This window comes from Heterodontus francisci, chromosome 1 (genome assembly GCF_036365525.1).
Source record: "Heterodontus francisci isolate sHetFra1 chromosome 1, sHetFra1.hap1, whole genome shotgun sequence".
NCBI lineage: Eukaryota > Metazoa > Chordata > Chondrichthyes > Heterodontiformes > Heterodontidae > Heterodontus > Heterodontus francisci.
In genome coordinates this window covers 179,903,610-179,928,862 of record NC_090371.1, presented here as the reverse complement: position 1 = coordinate 179,928,862, position 25,253 = coordinate 179,903,610, and the positions used below count along the sequence as shown (strand labels likewise).

The following is a 25,253-nucleotide window of genomic DNA, read 5'->3' as shown; positions in this document are numbered from 1 at the left end:
CCGGGTGTGGTGGCCACTGCTGGTACTGCAGAGGCCTCAGACCCTGGCCCAGTGGTGGAACCACGGAGAAGAGGTAGGTGAGGCGGAGTTGGCAGGGCCAGTCCAGAAGGCCCCGGCGAGAGGTGATGGGGGATGGGCATTCGGTCCAGAGAGGGGTTTCCGGCAGGTACAGTTGTTCCGGGACGGGGGTGTTGGGGGGGGGGGGGGTCCTCCGTGGGCCACAAATTGCCCACAAAGGAGGGACACCATTTCCCCCCGCCCCCCCACAAGCCCACAGGGATTGCATCTTATTTTACAAGACGTCCTCCCCGCACGGTGGAGGCACCCCTCCACCCCCCATCCGCCGCTGGTAAGATCTTTTCACTATCGTATTTTCAAGTTTCTGTTGTGTGCAGGCACTGAGTTTCAGCCACATTGATTTATCCATCTTCAACTGCACACCTGACCCAGCTTGGATAATAATGTTTAAGAATACTTTGAAAGCCAGTTAAGCCCTTGGCTTTGCTTCGAATATCATCACCACTTATTCCACCACTTTTATACCAACTGCTCAATTGCAGCATATATCATCTTAAAAATTGATTGGATGGAACACGTTACTCATTTTAAATTTTTCATCCCAGTATTAGACTGGCATGAAGATTTACCCCTTGGGCATTTGGGTTCATATCCACTTTGTTACATATATCAGTGTCATTTTGAAAATGCACTTTCCTTATAGCCAAATCTTTCTGCAACGAGTGTGATCGTCTGTTTGATGGTGCCAGTTTAATGGTAAGAGCAGTCTGACAATCTGCAGGATGACGGTGAATTTCTCCAGGGGTTCTCCCATTAGGCCTCTGTAACTTTGGTGGAAGTACATGGAAACCCTCGAAAAATAACGTGTGCAACATTTTTGAGAAGTTTCTGCAGCTTTCCTGTCGAAGTTGTCATAAACAAGCAGGAGAACCTTTGCGCAAGTTCACCTGTAAATTTTTGTTTTTATTTTTAACAGTTTCCTCCACTTGACTGTTATTTCTTATCTGTGGCAGTGGGCACCAACAACCCACCGGTATCTTACCAATATTCTCATTCTTCAGATGAGTTTTGACAGGCTTTTTGATGATAGGAGATCGTTGTCAAATCCAGTGATGTCCTCACCTGTTATTTTTATTTGCCCATTTTCCAACAATGTTATAAGACAGAAATAAGGAAGAGGAATCCTTGCTGATTTTTTTTTCTCTTTCAGTCCAATTGTAGTGCCTGTACTGCCACTACAGCTGAGATCGACTGACTCTTTAGAGATCAATAATTGAACTTGTATGGTCTATCTGGCTGAATATACACATATGTATTGAAACATTTGTCAGCCATGAATGAATGGTTGACCTCTTCTTTCAGAACTGAGTTGAAGTTATTATGGTACTGTACATCTTAATTCCCAGGTCAGAGGCTGGGAATTCTGTGGCGAGTAACTCACCTCCTGACTCGCCAATGCCTGTCCACCATCTACAAGGCACAAATCAGGAGTGTGATGGAATTCTTTCCACTTGCCTGGTTGGGTGCAGCTCCAACAACACTCAAGAAGCTCAACACCATCCAGCACAATGCAGCCCGCTTGATTGGCACCCCATCCACCACTTTCAACATTCACTCCCTTCACCACCGGCGCAGAGTGACAGCAGTGTGTACCATTTACAAGATGCATTGCAGCAACTCACCAAGACTCCTTCGAATGTACTTTCCAAACCCACAACTTCTACCACCTAGAAGGACAAGGGCAGCAGATGCATGGGAACACCACCAACTGCAAGTTCCCCTCCAAGCCACACACCATCCTGACTTGGAACTATATCGCAGTTCCTTCACTGTCGCTGGATCAAAATCCTGGAACTCCCTTCCTAACAGCACTGTGAGTGTACCTACACCCCAAGAACTGCAGCAGTTCAAGAAGGCAGCTTACCACCACTGTCTCAAGGGCAATTAGGGATGGGCAATAAATACTGGCCTAGGCAGTGACACCCACATCCCATGAATGAATAAATAAAAGAAAAGTTGGATTTCAAAGGCTTTCATGTCCGAAGTGTATGTAAACCACTGCAGACCTTGGACTGATACCTTCAGTAATCAGTCTGAGTGTTTGTGCAAGCAGGGTAAAAGATAGATTTTCCCAAGATATGCTGGTTGTGGAACCATCTCTGATAGTTATTTTAATTATGGCCCTATTAGATTGCATAAGTACTGCACAAAATGGGACTTCAGGAATGGCTTACTGTCCTGACACTGTGGAAACTACTGCTTACTTGGTGCAGGGTGTTTCTACAGCAAATGAAAGGATTGTTAGCAGTTTTTTTTCTAATTGTGACCCCGAAGAAGGGTCACTGACCCGAAACGTTAACTCTGCTTCTCTTTCCACAGCTGCTGCCAGACCTGCTGAGTGGTTCCAGCATTTCTTGGTTATATACTTTCTACATTGACTGGCTTGTGGGAGCATCTTTATTTTTCTGGCATATCTGGGCCAGCTGAGCAGCTTAGCTGGCAGTTAGAAACCATATCTGCCCCTGTCATTAATGGTGTTATATATATGTTGTCATCAAGGTGGCACCCTCTCTTGTGGTAGGCCCTTCAGAGAAAACCTAAACTTTTACTCCTCTCTTTTTTTCCATGAAATATTTGATGTCAATCTGTCATAGAGTAATTTTTTAAAAATTCTACAGCAAAGAAGGAGGCCATTTGTCCCATCGAGTCCATGACAGCTCTCCGTGGAGCAACCCTGTCAATCCTGCTCGCCCGCTTGATCCCTGTAACCCTGCTATCTTTAAAGAAAATAACAATCCTTTTTTTTGATAGAGTGTGACTGGAGCTGCAATGCTTGTAAGGGGCCCCTCAAAACTGACTGCTTGCAGTGCATGGATGGTTACGTATTGCAAGACGGCTCCTGCATAAAGCAGTGTGCAGCAGGCTTCTACAAAGTGGGAGAAGAATGCATACGTGAGTTAATTAGAGTTTCTCTATTATGTTACATTCAAATGTATGAATGGACAGGAGTAGAAAATACTCTAGTCCCAAAAACTGTTACTTATCCTTTTGTAACTGATTGCCAGTACTGATATCATTTACTTAGGTCGCAGGCATAGGATTGGCAAATGAAATTGGGTATCAATGCACAAGATTGATAAACAGAAGGTTGTTGTTCCACAGTTATTGTCTGAAAATCCAACAATTGTGTTTCACACCTCTCATATGGATCTAACAGAAAGTCCACTTTCCACTAATGTGAAGTATATAAGATTCAATTTTGTGGGGAGGTCGGAAGCCAGAGGGGGTGATAGGAGCCTCGGGGGACATGGGGGGAAAGGGGGAAGTTAGAGGCTTGGGAGGGGGCTCAGGCGCCTCTGTGGGGGTGAGGGGAAATCAGAGGCCTGGATGGAGGATTGGAGGCTTGGGGTTGTGTCGTCAGATGCCTGGGAGATGGGGTTGGGGGTGGGGTGCGAGGGAGTGGGAATTTGAAGGCCTTGTGGAGGAAGGTCAGAAACCTGAGCAGAGATTGGAGCATTAGGGTTGGGGTGTGGGTGGAAATCGGAGACCCTGGGGGGAGGATTCCAGAGGCTGAGAAAACTCAGCCATTTGGCATGAAATTTCAAATGGGGAATAACAATGAGGCACACAGCCTCATTCTAAAATTTAAAATGTCAACCTGTCTCATTGGAGTGTGTTGGCTGCCCCACCTCGCCCCTTCCCACCGCCACCCCTACACCACCACACGCCACCATGTTCCTGTTAAAATCAGAAATAGGCTTGTTGGGGACAGGATTCAGATTTTTAACACTTTAATCTCCCACCTGACCCAAACCCGCTCAATGGTTTAGGTTAAAATTCCCCCCCCTAAATCGTATATTCATCTCGTACGATGTCAAAGCTGCTCAGAGTTTCCACAGCATTCCTCATGTACATGTTAGATTTAGCAGTTTATTCTGCTAACATTTCCAAAACATTTTCACTGCCGCTCTGTCATCAACATTTATGAAGAGATTTAACATAATTACTCAGGAAGTAAAATTACATTTATTTTAACTTTAATAAATACTGTTTTAATTGTGCATTCTGTAGGATGTAATGAACGCTGTTTGAAGTGTAGCAGACCCAGTGTGTGTAGCCAATGCAAGACGCCTTACCTCCTGTTAGCAACAGAGTGCGTTCATGACTGTGGTAAAAGGTATTACTCCAATCAGAGTCAGCAAAAATGCATAGGTAAGATTTAGTGGCTTTTTCTATAAACAGAAAAGCAGTACTTCTATGCAAAGTCTGTTCCCATACTTGCAGTGATAAATGTGAAAACATAGTTATAGCTCCAGAGGTATCTCAGTTTGTAACTCTATTGTCCAGTGTACAATTGAGCTGTTTGGGTCCAGTGGATGTGAAGATTGGCTCAGGGTCTGTGTTGGTTAGCTAATCTCACCTGGGGTTCTACAATTAGCCGAAGCACTCTTGCAGCAAGGGAGAGGAAAATAGCTAAGGTATAAGAGGGTCTCAGGCAGCAATGAAATTAAACTTAAGAAATAGGAGTGGCCATTCAGCCTTTTGAGCCTGCTTCATCATTCAGCTGATCATCTACCTCAACTGCACCTTCCTGCACTGTCCCCATGTCCTTTATTCCCTTAGTACCCAAAAATCTATCAATCTGCATCTTGAGTATACAGAGCAGCCACAGCTCTTGGGAAGTAGACAATTCCAAAGATTCACAAGCCTTTGAGTGAAGATATTTCTCCTCACTCAGTCCTAAAGGGCTGACCTCTTTTTCTGAGACTGTGATCCCCAGTTCTAGACTCCCCAGCCAGGGGAAACATCCTCCTCGCATCTATTCTGTCAAGCCCCTTAAGAATTTAGTGTGTTTCAATTAGATAACCTCTCATTCTTCAAAATTCTAAGGAATATAGGCCGAATCTACTCAATCTCTCCTCATAGAACAACCCTTTCATCTCAGGAATCAGTCTAGTGAACCTTTGTTGCACTTCCTCTAAGACAGTTATATCCTTCCTTAGATAAGGAGACCAAAACTGTACGCAGTACTTCAGGTGTGGCTTCACCAAGACCCTATATAACTGTAGTAAGACTTCTTTGCTTTTATACTTCAATCCCTTTATAATAAAGGCTAGCATACAATTTGCCTTCCTAGTTGCAAACTGTATCTGCATGTTAACTTTCTGTGATTCATGTACAGGGACACCCAGGACCCATCATGTCACCATTAAAAAAAAAAATCTGCTTTTCTATTTTTCCCTACCAAACTTGATAATTTCACACTGTCCCACATTGTATTCTATCTGTCATGTTCTTGGCTACTTACTCAACCTGTCTATATCCCTTTGCAGCCTCTTTGTGTCCTCCTCACAGCTTATTTTCCCACTTAACTTTGTATTGTCAGCAAACCTGGATATGTTACCCACGAACCCCTCATCCAAGGTATTGACATAGATTGCAAAGAACTGAGGCCAGAGCACTGATCCTTGAGGTACCCTGCTAGTTACAGCCTGTCAATCGGAAAATGCCCATTTATTCTTACTCTCTGTTTTCTGATCTCTAACTGAGCCATAGTCTGTGCTAATATGTTACTCCAATCCCATGAGCCTTAATTTTGTTCCATAACTTCTTGTGTGTCACCTTATTGAATGTTTTTTGCCCGTATTTCCCCTGCTAATTACCTCAAAAAAACTCTCATAGTTTTGTTAAGCACAAGCTCCCTTCCTTTCAAGGTATAATTATAACATCCATACTTCAGTGGTTTTAGGAGCTGATGGTTTTGTGTTTGAATAAGCACATCCCTGCAGAGATGTTGATTAGCTGGTTATTATTTTATAGATGAACACAGAAAATAGGAGCAGGAGTAGGCCATTCAGCTCCTCGAGCCTGCTCAGCCATTCAACTAGATCATAGTTGATCTACCTCAATAATATTTTCCTGTACTATTCCCATATCCCTTGATATCTTTACTATCTGGAAATCTGACGATCTCTGTCTTGAAATACTCAATGACTGAGCCTCCACAGCCCCCTGAATAGAGAATGCCAAAGATTCGCAATCCTATGAGTGAAGAAACTCCTCTTCATCTCAGTCCTAAATGGCCTACCCCTTATTCTGAGACTGTGTCCCCTGGTTCTAGAACCCCATCCACGAGAAACCTCCTTCCTGCGTTCACCCTGTTGGGCCCTGTAAGAATTTTGTATGCTTCAATAAGATCACCTCTCATTCTTCTGAACTCTGGAGAATATAGGTCCAGTCTCCTCAGTCTCTCCTCATATGACAATCTCGCCAGAAATCAGTCTGGTGAACTTTTGTTGCACTCCCTCTGTGACAAGTATATTCTTTCTTAAGTAAGGAGACCAAAACTGTACACAATATTCTAGGTGCGGTCTCACCAAGGCTCTATACAATTACAGCAAAACTTCTTGAGTCCTGTACTGAAATCCTCTTGAAATAAAGGAACATAGGAACTTAGGAGCAGGAATAGGCCATTCAGCCCATCGAGCCTGCCCCACTATTTAACACGATCATGGCTGATCATCCACTTCAATGCCTTTTTCCCACACTATCCTCATATCCCCTTATGTCATTGGTATTTAGAAATCTGTCAATCTCTTCTTTAAACATACTCAATGACTGAGCTTCCACAGCCCTCTGGGTAAAGAAATTTCTCTTCATCTCTGTCCTAAGTGGCTTCCCCTTTATTTTGAAATGGTGTCCCCTGGTTCTAGACTCCCCAACCAGGGGAAACATCTTAGCTACATCGACCCTGTCTATCCCTTTAAATATTTTGTAGGTTTCAATGAGATCACCTCTCATTCTTCGAAACTCTAGAGAATACAGGCCCAGTTTCCCAATCTCTCTTCATAGGACAGTCCTGCCATCCCGGGAACACGTCTGGTGAACCTTTGTTGCACTCTGTCTATGGCAATCATATCCTTCCAAAGGTAAGGGGACCAAAACTGCACACAGTACTCCAGCAGTCTAACCAAAGTTCTAGACAAGTGAAGCAAGACATCACTACTCCTGTACTCAAATCCTCTTGCAATAAAGGCTAACATACCATCTGCCTTCTTAACTGCTTGCTGCACCTGCATGTTAGCTTTCAGTGACTTATTGACGAGGACACCCAGGTCCCTTTGTACATCTACACTTTCTAATCTCTTACCAATTAAGAAATACTCTGCACATCTATTCCTCCTAACAAAGTGGATAACCTCACATTTTTCCACATTATATTCCATCTGCCACATTCTTGCCCACTCACCAAGTCTGTCCAGATCCTCTTGAAGCTGCTTTGCATCTTCCTCACAACACACATTCCCACTTAGTTTTGTGTCACCTGCGAACTTGGAAATACTACATTTGGTCCCCACATCCAAATCATTGATATATTTTGTGAACAGCTGGAGCCCAAGCACTGATCCCTGCGGTACCCCACTAGTCACAGCCTGCCAACGAGAGAATGGCCCATTTATTCCTACTCTCTGCTTGCTTAAATAGTGGGGTGACATATGCTACCTTCCAATTTGCAGGATCAGCTCCAGAATCTATGGAATTTTGGAAGATTATTACCAATGCATCCACGATCTCCATAGCTACCTCTTCAACACTGTGGAATGTAGAATATCAGGTCCTAGGGACTAATCAACCATCAGCCCCATTAATTTCTCCAATACAACCTTCTTACCAATACTAATTTCCTTCAATTCCTCATTCCTCCTAATCTCTTGGATCTCTAATTCTGGGAGATTTCTTGTATCTTCCTCAGTGAAGACAGACACAAAGTAATCATTTAGCTTCTCTGCCATTTCTTTATCCCCATTAAAAATTCTCCTTGCTCTGCCTGTAATAAACCCACATTTGTCTTTGCCAAATGTTTCCTTTTTACGTACCTATAGAAGCTTTTACTGTCTGTTTTTATATTTTTGGCTAGCTTACATTGATATTCTGTTCTCCCTTTCTTTATCAGTTTCTTCGTCCCCCTTTGTTGTATTCTAAAATCATCCCAATTCTCAATCTATTTCCAATACTATTTCTGGCAACTTTAAAGGCCTTTTCTTTTAATCTTATACAATCCTTAACTTCCTTTGTTATCCACGGTTGACTGCCTTTACTGTTGGGATTTTTGTGCCTCGAAGGAATGTATATTTTCTGTAAACTATGCAATATTTCTTTAAAGACTATCCATTGCCAATGCACTGTCATACCTATTAATGTATTTTCCCAATCCACCTCAGCCAATTTGCCCGTCATACCTTCATAATTTCCTTTGTTTAAATTTAATGCCCTGGCTTCAGATTGAACTACCTCACTTTCAAACATAATGTAAAATTCTATCATATGGTCACTCATCCTGAAAGGTTCTTTTACAACAAGATTATTCATTAGCCCTTTCCACTTACATAATAAATGCCAATATACCATTTGCCTTCCTAGTTGTTTGCTGTGCCTGCATGTTAGCTTTCAGTGACTTATGAACAAGGACACCCAGGTCCCTTTGGACATAACACTTCCCAATCTCTCACCATTTAAGAAATACTCTGCATTTCTGTTTTTCCTACCAAAGTGGATAACTTCACATTTTTCTACACTATATTCCATCTACCATGTTCTTGCCCATTCACTTAACCTGTCTAAATCCCCCTGAAGCCTCTTTGCATCCTCCTCACAACTCAGATTCCCACCTAGTTTTGTGTCATCACCAAACTTGGAAATATTACATTTGATCCCCACATCCAAATCATTGATATAGATTGTGAATAGCTGGGGCCCAAGCACTGATACTTGCAGTAGTCACAGCCTGCCAACCTGAAAATGACCCATTTATTTCTACACTCTGTTTTCTGTCTGTTAACCAATTCTCAATCCATTGCAGTATATTATCCCCAAGCCCATGTGCTTTAATTTTGCTTACTAACCTCTTATCTGGGACCTTATTGAAAGCCTTCTGAAAATCCAAATACACCACATCCACTGGTTCCCCCATATTTCTCATATTCTGCTAGCTAAATCCTCTTACAACTCTTAACAGTTGTCAAACATGATTTCCAATTCATAAATCCATGTTGACTCTGCCCAATCCTACTATTATTTTCTAAGTGTCCAGTTATCACATCCTTTATAATAGATTCTAGCATTTTCCCTACTGCTGATGTCAGGTTAACAGGTCTATGGTTCCCCCTTTTCTCTCTCCCTCCTTTCTTAAATAGTAGGGTTACATTTTCTACCTGCCAATCTGCAGGAACCACTCCAAAATCTTGCGAATTGTCTTGATGAGTACAAGACGAAAAGCTTTGACAAAATGTCTCTGTTTTCAGCAATACTCTAGTACTAATTTCTTTCAGTTCCTCATTCTCGCTAGTCCCTTGGTTCTCTAGTATTCCTGGGAGATTTTTTTGTGTCTTCCTCCATGAAGACAGGCACAAAGTATTTGTTTAGTTTCTCTGCCATTTCCTTATTCCCCTGACTCTGCCTGTAATGAGCCCACATTTGTCTTGCTAATCTTTTCCTTTTTACTTACCTATAGAAGCTTTGATAGTCTGTTTTTATGTTTCTTGCTAGTTTACTTTCATGTTCTATTTTCTCTTTCTTTATCAGTTTCTTGGTCCTCCTTTGCTGAATTCTAAAATGCTCCCAATCCTCAGGTGTACTACTTTTTTGGCAACTTTATAAGCCTCTCCCTTTGATCTAATACAATCCTTAACTTCTTTTGTTAGCCATGGTTGGATCACTTTTCCTGCTGTGTTTTTGTGCCTCAAAGGAATGTAAATTTGTTGTAAACCATGTATTAATTCTTTAAATGCTAGCCATTTCCTGTCTACTGTCACACCCTCTAATATAGATTCCCAATCTACCATGGACAATTGCCCCTCATACCTACGTAATTTCCTTTGTTTAGATTTAAGGCCCTAGTTTCGGATTGAACTACATCACTTTCAAATTTAAGCAAAATTCTATCATATTCTAGTCACTCTTTCCTAGAGGCACCTTTACAACAAGATTATTAGTTATCCCTTTCTCATTGAACAATACCAGATCTAAAATAGCCCATTGTCTAGTTAGTTCCTCAACATGCTGTTCTAGAAAACCATCTCATATATATTCCAGGAATTCATTCTCCACAGCATTAATGCTAATTAGGTTGGCCTAGTCTATATGTAGATTGAAGTCTCTGATAGTTACTGTATTATCCTTGCTACATGCACCTCTAATTTCCTGATTTATACTGTGCCCACCCTACATTACCACTACTGTCTGGTGGCCGATAAACAACTCCTACCAATGTTTTCTGCTTCTTACTGTTTCTTAGCTCTATATGAAAACAGTTATCTTGCTACAGCAAAGCCAGCAGTAAATCACGTTGACACTATGTGTTCATGACTAGATCCATGAGCTATGGCTTGGTACATATAATAAAAGGACAATAATGTAATTTTCTTGTACAGTTAGTATTTTCTGTGTAGTTGTATATTCAATAATTTGTTCTTCCCAAGTCATTGATGAATAGCTTAGAGGTTTACTTAACCTCTAAGGGGAGGTGGTGCCGTACTGGTATTGTCACTTGACTAGTAACCCAGAGACCTAGGTATTGCTCTGGGGACATGGGTTCGAATCCCACCACAGCAGAAGGTGAAATTTGAATTCAATTAATAAATCTGGAATTTAAAGCTAGTCGAATGATGGCCATGAAACCATTGTCGATTGTTGTAAAAACCCATCTGGTTCACGAATGTCCTTTAGGGAAGGAAATCTGCTGGCCTACATGTGACTCCAGATCCACAGCAATGTGGTTGACTCTTACATGCCCTTGAAATGGCCTAGCAAGCCACTCAGTTCAAGGGCAATTAGGGATGGGCAATAAATGCTGGCCTGGCCTGCGACGCCCACATCCCATGAAAGAATATTAAAAAAAAAATTTGCCCCAAATGTTCTCACTGATTTCAAACCTGACACTACTGATTTATTTGGCCTTGCATGTTTTGATCCCCTTCACACTATTGTTCATTTATTGCTGTAGGTCTTCTCAACTCCAGCATTTTCACTTATTGAATGTTTTTCTCTTAACTGGTAGCTTGTTCTGCTGGGTGTTTGGAATGCGACAGTGTCGTGCAGTGCAAGTTATGTGATAGCACCACCTTCCTGAAGAATGAGCTCTGTGTTCCTGATTGTGGTCCAGGTCACTATGGTAATGTGTTCAAGAGGGTATGTGAAGGTAAGAAATTGTAGAAATAAGGGCTGGCTCCCCAATGGTGGGGGAAATGAGCTGTGATTCCTGTGCTCTTACATGCTCTCGTTTAAGTAAGGTGGTCACGCGACCCCATCAGTTTCATTTAAACAATTCCCATAGGTTCTGTGCATTTTCTGGGTATGCAAGGAATGTTATGGCAAAAGGTAGATAGGGAATGAAGGGTGCAGGAGCACCTGAAGGGTTGTTGCATTAAAAGTGGCATTGTTTAATGTTGCATGCAGCCTGAGTTGAACACAGAGCTTGGTTCCACCTCCAACTTTACGACAGTCATTGGCAAGGCCCATGCTGAACAGGGTGTTAGGAGATTGGGCGTTGGAGTTCTGAGCAAAAAGAAGTCCTGTATTTCAAAAGTTCAGCAACAAGCAGCAGTAAAAGCCATTGTACAAGTAAAGAATACATAAATCTCAGTACATCCAAACAAAATCTTCAGCAAAAATCCAGCTTTTTATGAACCACTCAGTTCAGCTTTAAAAATAGACACTCTCCACAAAGAGCATGAAAGCCCAGAAATACCTTTTTAAATGGGCAAGCAGCACAGAAAGAGTGAACCAGCAAGGAAACATTTTGTTGTGGGATCTATTAACACACATTTTAATAATTTTCAAGAGCATATTGAGGTCTGTGCCTGCTCTCAACATGACTTCAAACATCAACATCCACTGAATCAGGAGTGTGATGACCCTTGTGCTCAGACCTGCCTGTCCAATTCCACTCTGCTCACACACTGGATGTGAAGGGGCACTCCCACGGGTGACATTGGGGAATCGGCCCTATAACTCTTGTCTATTTTCTAAAGTCTGTTAGTTGTATTCACACTAAAAGATAACATAACTAGAGAAAGATAACTAGACCAGATAATCTCTTTTCATTCAATTCATTGATTCCAAGGAAGATCTGAAACTGCAGTACTGATTATAAAAGCAGTAGACAAAATACAAGAAAATCAAGCAGGGTTTGATCAAGGAATCCAGGTAGTGATTAGATCTTTTGCCCGAGACATCAGGTAGTGCAATACCTAAGTTTCAGATACAATCAGTGCCTGTATTGTTGAGTACAAGGCTGCATTTTATAAGCAGTGAACTCTTTTGTAAATAACTATGTGATTAAACAGGTAGTAATTGAAGATCAGCTGCTGCATCAATTTCTCTCGCACACAACCCACAAAATAATGAGATTCCTTCTGGATAAATATCATTTGTGTTCAGTTTGTCTGCAAGGCTCCTTGTGGAATCCATGGAGTCTGTGTTTGAAGTTAGTCACACAATGCAGCCAGAGCAAAAAGTGGAACAAAACAAATAGACTTGCATTATAGTGCCATTTATATAGTGACTTTCACAACCTCAGGGTATCCTGAATTACTTTACAGTCAATGAAGTGTACTCACTGTTGTCATGTAGGAAACACAACAGTCATTTGCACACCACAAGGTCCCACAGGACCATGATAGTGATCACATAATCTGTTTCTAACGATGTTGGTTGAGGGATAAATTTTTTCCAGGATACTGCAACACAAAAGCAAAATACTGCGGATGCGAACTAGAATATTTCCAACATTTTCTGTTTTTGTACCGAGGAGTATTCCCCTGCTCTTCTTTGAAGTAGTGCCATGGGATTTTTACATCCACCTGAGAGGGAAGATGGGTCCTCAATTTAATATCTCATCCGAAAGATGACATCGTCATTACTGCACTGATTGTCAGCCTAGATTTTCTGCTCAAGTCCCTGGACTGGGATTGGAGCAAACAACCATCTGACTCAGAGGTTGCCAAAGTGGCAAGTGGGACTAGATGTTATGGTGGAAGGTTAAAGTTAAGCAATGTAGCATGTATAAGATGTGGGAGGTTGCCATGTCAGAAATAGTTTTGGCACAAGATGAAACTACTCAAATGATTAATTTCACTGCAAACCCCTCTGATGTATGAATGCATTGGAATCTATAATTGTTACCACATCTGTGGGATGCTTCATAATATTTAGCTTTGCTTTCAATAAAGTTAATATAAATTAAACTTTTAATTTAAAAGAAGTGTATCTTTCACCTCTGAGACATGGGTTTAAATGCAGTCCAGACTGATGGGATAAAAGCCTTCTCCGTTTGCTAGTTGTCAGGGTCCTATTCAAAATGAGTTTGAGTTGTCTGAATCTAGTTCCAGCTCCTAATGGACATGGGCCTTCAGCACTAAACCTCTACTAATGAGGTATTGATTAGTAATGTTACTTGGACTGGGTTGAGGTTGGCTGGTGTAGGAAATAGAAAACAAATGTCATACTAATGTAGTAGTTCTCAAACTGGATCTGCAAACCCATGAGACTGTTTCCGGGAGTCTGCAGAATAATTGAGTGGCGGCTGGAGGTGGGCTTGTGTGAGGCTGGAGCAGAGTGCAGCTGGTTGGGTCTGAGGCTCTTCGTTGGAGCAGCATGAGGAAGTTTTACTCTGCATCTGGTTCCGTTGGGCCCTCTCCCTATTAAGAGGACATTCAGTGGGCCACCTTCTGCTACCCCAGGATTTACCACCACCCCTCTCCTAGTAGTCCCTGGGGTTTGTGGTTCCAGCAACAGAAGACAAGGAAATAAACCAGGTTGCCTAGTTCCTCCTCCCTGCTATCCTTCATAAGTGAAATGGCTAATGGTGAATGGGTGGCTGGAAGCCAGGGGAAAAAAATTCCAGGTCAAGGCAGGAATGTAATGGGAGGCCTCTCCATCCAATGTTTCTTGATTTTCATCCTCTATACTACCAAATTTCATCTGGGTATAGCAAAGGAAAATCCAGCCCTAACACTTTGAGTAAATCAGTCTATCCTTCATCAACTTAATGAATATTTTTATCGTTATAGTTAATGTTTATGCACCAGTACTTCATGCAAACAGCTCTGTAAATGTGGACATCGGTGGGAACCAAGTATTGGACACTACCTTTATAAGCATACATGATGCTGACACACTGATTGAAAATCTCGTTCTCCACCTTGTCAACCCCCCTGACAATGGGAGACTGATTAAAATGGAAAAAGGGAAGCAGATCCATCTTCAGAAAGGAGACAGATTCACCATCCGAGAGCTGAGGGAGCACAACATTCGCTTTATTCATGACAAAGAAAAACCAAGGTAAGGGTTTTTGCCTAGCAGACCTCTTCAATGTTCCCTGCATATTCTGACCTTCTGACACTAACATTAAGTTATTAAGACCAGCATACACTGTTGATAACAATACACTTGCTCTTAGTTTACAAACTGCTTTTATGGTGTTCCAATGTTTAAAGAGATTTTTTAATTTTCATAAATCGAATTTGCAAGTTGTAACTCATGTGGCTGTTGAGAGTGTGATTTAAATTTGATCTAATTACACTGACTGTCATTAAGGAGAATAAATCAGATAGATAGAGAGAAACCTTTTCTGCTGGTTGGAAAAGGGGGAAGCAGTGGCATAGTGGTAACGTCACTGAACAAGTAATCCAGAGGCCCAGGCTATTACCCTGGGGACATGGGTTCAAATCCCACTATGGCAGCTGGTGGAATTTAAATTTAATTAATAAAATAAATCTGGAATTGAAAGCTAGTAATGGTACCATGAAACTATCATTGATTGTCGTAAAAACCCATCTGGTTCACTAATGTCCTTTAGGGAAGGAAATCTGCTGTCCTTGCCTGATCTGGCCTACATGCGACTCTGGACCTACTTGTGGTTGACTGTTAACCGCCCCCTCAAATGGCCTAGCAAGTCACTCAGTTCTCAGGGGCAGTCAGGGATGAACAACAAATGCTGGCGTTGCCAGCAATGCCCACATCCCATGAAAAGAATAAAAAAAAGTTTAGGACTGGGGGCTAAATTTAGAGCTAGATCTTTCAGGAGTGCAGTTAGAAAACACTTCTACACACAAAGGTTGGTAGAAGTTTGGAACTTTCTTCTACAAACTGCAGTTGTTACTCGATCAATTGTTAATCTTAAATCTGAGATTGATAACTTTTTATTAATCAAAGGTACGAAGTGAGATTGAGCAATGGTAAGTATATGGAGTTAGACTGCCGATCAACCATGATCTTATTGAATGGCGGAACAGGCTCAGGGGATAAATGGCCTACTCCTGTTCCTATGTTCCTATGTTATCTCTTTGCTGACACCACAGCTGCTCCATGGCAAGACATCCCCTTCACTTGGAGCCAGATTTAAACTGCTAGCGGGGAAGGGGAAAATCATGCCACAGGGATCGCTAGAGGTCAGCAGCAAGCACCATTTCTTCGGCACTAAGTGCAAAATCGGGGCCATTAATATTTCTTGCAGTGATTTGAATTTTATTTTAACATCTGTTAGAGGGTGAAATAGTGTGTGGAATTATCATATGAATGTTTTAATTAGTTTATATGCCACTATTGTTAATTTCTGTGCTTTACGAACATACCATTGTTTCCCTGTACTAACATGCTTCTTGTCAAGTTGCATGCTCTACTCTTTAGCTTGGTTTCAGATGACCAAGAGCAGTGTTCACTTAAGAGGCTATTGAAAATATTATTTTCATGGATTGTTAACTTTCAAATTGATTTCAAAATCTTGCTATTTAGAACCTTGTGCACATTGTTAACATATGAAATTGAGATTATTTAACAATCAAATCACAACTGCATTTGTAAATATGCAGCAGAGAATGGCTAACTGAGTGAATCAAAATTGACAGCATTTCCCCAAAGTAATGCCAGAACTTATGGATACAAGTTGATCAGTGTTGGAGACTACACCAAAGGTGATGATGGTTGCAGCCAGACCGAGAACATAGGGAACACATATGAACAGAAATGACTAAATATTGGTGCAAACACTTTGAATAATGGGAATATTTTGTGGATATTTGCATTGCTCCCATTCTACTATTAGTTATTAGAAGTTCACAGAAATCATCTTTATTGTGTAGCTGTCATATAATGGGAACCATGTGTAGATTTTCAAAGCTGCAGCGCACGATTAGATTTCAAAGGTCAAATCCTCTGATGTTCTGTATGAGTTTATAAAGTCAGTTAAGCATAATTTGTAAAAGTTCACATGAAAAAAACTGCTAATTTTCTGTTATTTTAATATTTTCTTTTGTCTTTTATTTTTGCCAGGAAGGGTCAGTTTACTCTGAAAGCCAGCGACCACCAGTTATACTCCCTTCCAGAAACAATTAATATTCAAGCTCTTTCATTAAAGGTACTCACTGAAATTAAATATTTCCTGCTTATACTTTCAAAGTATCTTATCTTTAACTGAAAAGTAGAGGTTTCTTGCAGTAAAGTAAATTAGAGGACAGCAATGCCCAGATTTTAACCTGAACTGATCATTTTTCCCTCTCTTCACAGAGGTATTGTTGAATCAGTCTTTCACCTGTTTTAATCTCTAGCAATCTCCTCCCAGAACTGGATTCTAGGTTTTGAGAATAAGGTTATTGCCATATAATCTTAATGTAGAGGAAATGATATATCTGAAAACTAGGAACTTCCCATTGTGAGCACCTCTTGTCAGTAAATAAAGGATACCAGACAGGTAGATGGTGCTTGCTCTTCTTTTCTCTGAAGGAATAAAATATAAGCAACAAAGTGTGAGTCTGTTCTAAGAGTTAGGTCAGTGTTCTGAAAACATGTGCCCATTTGTACGTCAGTATCTTTTAACTCCCGAAACTGGAAGTGTTTGCAATGGGAACTACTTGTGTTGTGTTACATTGCTCTCTTGACAAATAAAGTATTATCATGGTATTGGAAGGCATTTGTTTTTAAAAAATTGCGACTTGCATTTAGGTTTGGGTACTTGCTTTGCTGCAGGTCAAGTTATGAGTTGATGAGAGACATCAAGGTACTATGGCTGAGGCTGTTGTGTTGAGGAAGTTTGCATCTCACCGAGAGCAAGGCAGATTTCGCAGTACAAATGTCTGCCCAAGTTGTAAAACCAAATGAACTTTTGTACTGTGGAAGATGTTATGACATGACCGCTCAAAACAAAATTTATGATTCTGATTGCGGTGGGAGCAACACACTGTCAATTCAGTCCTGCCGCCCCACAGGTCGCATAGCATATATCTTTAAGCTTTCCAAATCAAAGAAAGCAGCAGCCGAATTGAACAATCTAGTAACCCCTGAATGAGGCGAACCAAACCAGCTATCTTTAGATATCAATAAATTAATGGTTTATTAACAAAAACTATAATCTTAAACACCACTAAGATAAAACAATATTTAAAAATAGAAATAACAGTAAAGTCCTTGCAGATTTAGGCTTCCTGATGAACAGTCCTCTGATTCAAAGTCCACTCGCAATCTTTCAGGGTCCGATAAGGAAAAGAAAACCGTTCTTCATCAATAGGTCATTCAGTAATTCAGTTCAACATTTGAAGCTTCAAACTCATCTTCTTTCCAGTGATGACCACAGCAGATAAATAATTCGCAACCACTTTCAAAAGAATCAATCTGGCTTAACTTTTAGAATTTTGAGAGGTAATAATAAACAGTTTAAATTGACTGAGAGGTCTCTCCTTCAGTACAGGCTGGCACAGCTGTGTCTGTCAGAACAGTTTGTTTCTCAACTGTCTCTGCAAGGCCAGTTTTTTTCCAGCTAGTTTCAAAGTTAAACAGCAACATTGTATGTCCTGTTCTCTATCTCTGAATGGTTGTATCCAGGACAACCAAGATGCACTTTCCAGTAACTCCTGAAGCTGGCTTGTTCTCCCTCTCTGTATGGTTGTCTGCAGGGCAAACAGGATGCACTTTCACTTGGCAACTTATGAGGCTTGCTGCCTTAAAAATGTACTGATCTCTTACAGCCTTAAAGGCACACTGCATATTTCCTGAAAAAAAACAACAGGGTCATGACAAAGAGAATGTAATTTTTTTTTAGGTAAGAAAGAACAGTAGGAAAACAAAATGGTATAGGGCTTCACAGATATGCTGTGAAGTACTTGAAACTAGAACTTCACAGGCTTTAGTTGCAGCACGTCTTAAAGAAAAAGGTGTTGAGGTGAAAGGAGTAAATGAAAATGCTTTGTTTCCATTTATATAACTACATCCTTCACCTTCATGTAAACAAAAACAAATCCACCCATGACTTGTGTGTTATGGCTCTCCTCTGATGACGTGGTCAAAATTGCAAACTTGCCTTGTGGAGAACCTCACACTAAAACTTCTGATATACAACTTCATAGCATAGCATCATAGCACCTAGCAATCTACCTTGTAGTTATAGAACTATAGAAAAATTACAGCACAGAAGGAGGCCATTCAGCTCGTCATGTCCGTGCCGACTGAAAAAACTAGCCGCCCAATCTAATTCCACCTTCCAGCACCTGGTCCATAGTCTTGTAGGTTACAGCACTTCAGGTACATGTCCAGGTACCTCTTAAAAGAATTGAGGGTTTCTGCCTCCACCACCATTCCTGGCAGTGAATTCCAGACACCCAACACCCTCCGGATGAAAAGGTTTTTCCTCATGTCCCTTCTAATCCTTCTACCAATCACCTTAAATCTGTGCCCCCTGATAATTGACCTCTCCGCTAGGGGAAACGGGTCCTTCCTGTCTACTCTTATTTAGGCCCCTCATAATTTTGTACACCTCAATTAAGTCACCCCTCAGCCTCCTCTGTTCAAAGGAAAACAACCCTAGCCTATCCAATCTTTCTTCATGGCTGCAACTTTAAAGCTCTAGCAACATTCTTGTAAATCTCCTCTGTATTCTCTCCAGAGCAATTATGTCCTTCCTGTAATGTGTTGACCAGAACTGTACACAATACTCCAGCTGTGGCCTAACCAGCGTTTTATACAGTTGCAGCATTACATCCCTGCTTTTGTATTCTCTACCTCGACCAGTAAAGGAAAGCATTTCATATGCCTTCTTCGCCACTTTATCTACCTGTCCTGCCACCTTTAGGGACCTGTGGACATGCACTGCAAGATCTCTCACTTCTTCTACCCCTCTCAATATCCTCCTCTTTATTGTGTATTCCCTCGCTTTATTTTCCCTCGCTTTATTTTCCCTCCCCAAGTGCATTCCCTCACACTTCTCTAGATTGAATTCTATTTGCCACATTTCCGCTCACTCAACCAAACCATTGATATCATTCTGGAGTCTACAGCTATCCTCTTCACTATCAACTACACGGCCAATTTTTGTGTCATCAGCAAATTTAAGTCCAAATCATTAATATATACCACAAACAGCAAGGGACCCAACACTGGGCCCTGTGGAATGCCAGTGGAAATAGCTTTCCATTTGCAAAAACATCCGTCGACTACTACCCTTTGTTTCCTGGCCCTGAGCCAATTTTGGATACAATCTACTACATTCCCCTGTATCCCATGGGCTTTCATTTTACTGACCAGTCTGCCATGCGGGACCATGTCAAATGCCTTACTAAAATCCATGTAGGCCACATCCACTGCACCACCCTCATCAATCCTCCTTGTTAATTCCTCAAAGAATTCAATTAAGTTAGTAAGACATGGCCTTCCCTTAACAAATCCATGCTGACTATCCCTGATCAATCTGTGCCTTTCTAAGTGGCAGTTTATCCTGTCTCTCAGAATTGATTCGAATAATTTACTCACCACCGAGGTTAGACTGACTGGCCTATAATTATTTGGTCTATCCCTATCACCCTTTTTAAACAATGGTATAACGTTTGCAGACCTCCAGTCGTCTGGCACCTCGCCCGTATCTAGTGAGAATTTGAAGATGATCCTCAGTGCATCCGTTATTTCCTCCCTGGCTTCCATTAAAAACCTGGGATGCAATCCATCTGGCCCTTATGATTTATCCACTTTCAAGGATGTCAGACCCTCTAGTACTTACTCTCTCATTTTGCTAATTGTATCTATTATTTCACACTTCTCTTTTACTACAATGTCTGCATCATCCCTCTCCTTTGTGAAGACTGAGACAAATAACCCATTAAGAACCCTTCCCACATCTTCTGCATCCACATGTAAGTTCCCTTGTACATCTCTGATAGGCCCTACCCTTTCCTTAGTCATCCTCTTGCTCTTAATGTACTGATAAAACATCTTTGGGTTTTCCTTGATTTTACCTGCCAGTAGTTTTTCATGTCCTCTTTTTACTTTTCTAATTTCCTTTTTTATTTGACCCCGCACTTTCTATACTCCTCTAGGCTTTCTAAAGTATTAAGTTTTTTGTGATTGTCATAAGCTTTCTTTTTCTGCTTCAACTTACCCTGTAAGCTTCTAGATAACCAGGTGGCTCTAGATTTGGATGTACCACCCTTTATCTTTGTGGGAACAAGCCTATACTGTGCCTGTAGAATCTTGCTTTTGAATGCCCCCCACTGGTTTGCCACAGATTTTCCTTCGAGTAGCTGTATCCAGTCCATTTTTGCTAGATCACCTCTCTGTTTTGTAAAATTTGCCTTCCCCCAATTTAGAACTTTAACTTCTGTCTTACCTTTGTCCTTTTCCATGATTATGCTAAAACTAACTATTATGATCGCTATCTCCAAAATGGTCACCCACTGCTACTTCATCTACTTGCCCAGCTTCATTACCGAAGACTAAATCTAGAATTGCACCCCCTCTCGTTGGGCTTGTTACGTGCAGGCCCTCTGTGCCCTTCACACTATGTCTCCCATTTGATATTAGGTTAGTTGATATTCCCAACTAGTATTGCCCTATAGTTTTTGCACACAGAAATTTGCCGACATATTTGTTCCTCTATCTCTCTCTCACTATTTGGGGTCTATGAGTACACTCCTAGTAGTGTGGCTGCCCCTTTTTTTTCTGATCTCCACCCATATGTATTTTCTAAATTCTCACATCAAAAAAATCACAAAATGCACAAACCAATAAGCATCTGAATGAAAGCAGATTAGTTAGGCATCATCCTTTGTTCAAATGCTGACTGGCCCTGCTGTGCTTTTCCAGAACTTTTGGTTCTATTTTAGATTTTCATTATTCACTGTTTCTTTTTGCTACTAGCTTATCAAAATTAAATTCTGCTTTTAAAGCAGTTCAGATAAGCAGACCCCAAACAGACCTTCTGCTGTCCAAACATCCGCTTGTCTCCGCTGCCCAGCTGCCTCTTCCCGTCTGTATCGAACCAGCAGCATGTAGGTGGGGTGCAGAATTTAAATCATCCGGGCTCAAGGTGCCAAAATATTTGGTGCTCACCTCGCACCCTCCCTGCCTGCCTGAATTCCAGCCCTGGGTAAAGTTACCCCTTGATGGTCTAGCATACAATTCAGAATCTATCAAGCTTCAGTAGATGCTCATGGATACTATGACATTCCAACTGGACTTGTATTCATAACATGGGATAGTGAAGAAGTCCCTGGTATCAGGTACTCCATTTCTTTGAAATCCATACCATTATGGCATGCTTCTAGCAAAGGTGAATGATTGGCCCAGACACTTTGGTGGAATTTTATACTCTTCCCTGCACCAGGTTTGGAGGCGGAGAGAGCATGTAATCGGGTGCGGTGGTGGCGGGGGGTTGGGGGGGAGCCCCACCACATTCCTGCCTCCACCGAAATTAAGTCTGGGGTGGAAAGGCCTATGAATGGCCTTCCTGCACCGCTGCCAATTGAGGCCTTTACGTGGCAATTAATGCCCAACTAAGAGCCTAATCCCACCACTACAATTAGCCCAGCAGCGGGTGGGCCTGTCACCATGGAGGTCCGTCATTAAAAGGCACTTAGTGCCTGAATGAGGGTCCTGGCATTGGGGGAGGGGAGCTGCCCGCTAAACGCCACCCCCTCCCCTTGCTGCTGACCCCTTACACCCCCCTCTCCTGCAACCCCCACCCCATGAGATTCCTCCCACCCTGACCTTACTGTGACCTGGGTCCAACATCGCTCCTTGGCCTCAGGTAGCTGCTGGCACTGCTCAGTTAAAGAGCTGCTGGCCTCTGATTGGCCGGCAGCTCTCAGCGGGTGGGACTTCTGTCGCTGGGGTCTTTGTGCCACTGTCCACCTAAGTACCTGATTGGCACTTGATTCGGTGGGCCTCCCACAGAAGAGCTGACATGGGGTTTTTGCCAGTGCTTTTTTCAGAGGTCGAGACCCCCATCGCCTGAATAAAATCCCAGCCTTTGTGTTGTTGATTGAGTTATTCAATAAAGTAGAAAGCAGCCAGTTGCTTTGATTACCCTATTGTGTGTTCAGCATAACACGTAACCTACGAGTGAGTCAGTTTACATACAGAGAAAGATATTTTCAAGCATACAAGCAAATCTGAGAAATACTTATATACCCTCTTAATTATTCCATTTTAACCTTTCATCTTGGTTGGAAGACTGGAATAGCAGTTACAAATTACCTAACAAGAAGTTATTTTAAATTCATCCTTAGAATGTGGGTGATGTTGATGAGGCCCCATTTATTGCCCACTGACGGTTGCAGTAAGTAGGTGGTGGTGGGCTTTCTCCTTGGTACCCTCCAATCCTGTACTAATGGTTCGCCCATGATGGAAACTAGGTAGATCATTATGTAGTGTAATAGTACTGTGCTTATAAGGGAATGTATATCAGAGATACTGTCAATCAGGAGCTAAAAGTAATCATGTTTTAATATATCGTTCTGAGGCTTTCTCTTCCCCTTTCTCTGCCAGCTGAACATTCAGTCCAACTGCTTCCTGTAGTTTGAATGGTTTGCTGCCACGGTCATGTTTTTGCTGGTTGCTGTCATTGGATTTAGCTGTGCTGAGTGCTTTGACATGCAAGGTATGCCTGTCTGGATAGTGTGAGGGAAATAGGTAGTACTGCAAGGATTCAGAGGAGAAAGTGGCTGGGATAGCTGAGTTCAAATAGAGAGTGGCTATTGTGGCTCTGCCCATATCATTAGTATCTGTTGAATCTCCTGTCAGTCCTTTCAAGTAAATCATTGCTGAATAATTAACAAGCTCAACAATTATCTTCCAGGCTGACAAGATTTTTTTTGTACTCTGGCTTTGTCGCATAGATTTACATATCACACGAATATGGTGATCTTTTTTTCTTTAGGCATTTTTATGGAAGGTAAACTTAATGATAAGTATAATTAATAATTCATATAAACATATATTTTCTATCTACAGAATCATTAGTCCTAAATAGAAAAATGCTCCACATGATGTTCAGACAGCCTTGTCACATTATACCTAAAAATGACTCCTGCTTGAAAGAAGAGAAGGCTGTTTTGTCAAAGACCTTGCGATGAATCAGCAAAACATGCATAGTAGAAGAGTAAAGAGACATAAAATCTGAACAGAAAATAAAAGTGAAGCATTCAAAGAGCTATTAATGCTTTAAGTGAGTGTCATTATTGGCAGGTATTCGTACAGTTCTTCCTGGACCACCACTTTGAGTGCTCGTTTAGATAGCTCCTGTACTGCTACTGAGTTCTCATTGTTAGGTACCAATCCATTACTACTACAACAACAACAACAACAACTTACATTTATATAGCACCTATAGTAAACATCCCAAGATATGTCACAGGAGTTTCATCACACAGCATTTAACACTGAGCCACATAGGGAGATATTAGGATAAGTGACAAAAGTTTGTACAAAGAAGTAAATTTTGATGAGCATCTAAAAGGATGAGTGAGATGTAGAGAGGCAGAGAGGTTTAGAGAGGGAATACCAGAGCTTAGGGACTAGGCAATTAATGACATGACTACCTGTGGTGGAACAATGAAATATCAGGGATATGCAAAAGGCAAGAATTGGAAGAGAAATCTCAGAGGGTTGTAGGGCTGGAGGAGGTTACAGAGATAGGCAAGGGTAAGGCCATGCAGGGACTTGAAAACAAGGATGAGAAATTTAAAATGGAGGCATTGCCGGAATAGAAACCAATGTAAGCTAGCAAGCACAGATGTGTTGGGTGAATGTGATTTGGTGTGAATTGGGATATGGGCAGCAGAGTTTTGGATGAGCTCAAGTTTATGGAGGGTGCAAGGTGGGTGGATAGTCAGGAGAGCATTGCAAAGTCATGTCTAGAGGTAACAAAGACATGAATGAGGGTTTCAGGAACATTAGGTTCGTCCTATACCAGCACTGTCGGGTACTTATCCACAGAGTTCCTCCTGTACCGACACATTTCGATATTTGCTCATAGGGCAGAATTTTAACTGCCATGGGGGGCTTAAAGACTCAAAAAGTGGCGTTGGATCAGAAAACCAACATGATCCCGCCCACTTCCAGGTTTAACCTGGGTGGGTTTGTAGGCGTGCAGGAAACCCCTGTGGTGCTGTCAGGTAAATAATTAAAATATTTAAATCCCCAAATAACTCTGGTGTTAACCCAGAATTCTGGCTTTAATCGGCAACAGGTTTCCTGAACTGCGTGGAACTCGACAGGGTCAACCAGCCAAGAGCACAGTGAGGAGTGCTTGGTTAGTGAAACTGACAGGCTGGAAAGCCTTCAAATAGTGAATCTTAATAGCTGCATCCCTTCCCAAGTGCCAGACTGGTGCTCACAGCACTAATCCTGAGAGTGTGCTTACACTGCTTGACAGACAATTTTCAAATTCTTGGAAGTAATTTCACCTGACTTGCTCTTCACTCACCTTAATTTGCACTTCCCTGCTGTCAGCCTTCACTGCAGCATGGGAGCAGCTTATGCAGCTCTACCATGGATTTCTGAGGAACAAGAGGAGCAGCAACACCCACAGTACCAGGAGCAAGAGCAACACCAGCAGCATAAAGATCCAGCTCAAAGGAGATGAGACCCCCAATACAGGATCCATAGGCAGAGGTTCAGCGTTCTCAACTTGTGTGAGCACAAGTGCCTCAGGGGACTCAGGTTTCTCCAGCAGGTCGTTGCTGATAGCTGCAGCCTCCTGGAACAAAGCCTCCTTCCTAGCGCACCAGTTGGGTATACATTACCAGTGGCCGTCAAGGTTGCTGTCACTGGAAGACCACACTCCACTGTCCCCACCCCATCCCTCACGCTTCTCTGCTGCTTCCCAGAGTTTTGTGCTTTCTTCTGCAAAAAGAGACAGCGGAGAGTTGTGAGTGTGAATGAATTGTGTGGAGAAGAGGGAAGGACATTTACTGGAG

At 41.8% G+C, this 25,253-nt stretch overlaps 1 protein-coding gene across 3 annotated transcripts in view; it reads left to right on the top strand.

Moving 5' to 3' along the window:
* The window catches only part of fras1 (Fraser extracellular matrix complex subunit 1), a 617,312-nt gene that overhangs the window by 379,323 nt on the left and 212,736 nt on the right, over positions 1–25,253 (top strand). For all 3 annotated transcript variants that reach the window (XM_068039139.1, XM_068039130.1, XM_068039149.1), the window contains exons 24-28: positions 2,830–2,970; positions 4,090–4,230; positions 11,075–11,215; positions 14,088–14,358; positions 16,348–16,432. In XM_068039139.1, the coding sequence (XP_067895240.1) occupies positions 2,830–2,970; positions 4,090–4,230; positions 11,075–11,215; positions 14,088–14,358; positions 16,348–16,432 (779 nt within the window). The remainder of the gene's footprint in view (positions 1–2,829; positions 2,971–4,089; positions 4,231–11,074; positions 11,216–14,087; positions 14,359–16,347; positions 16,433–25,253) is intronic.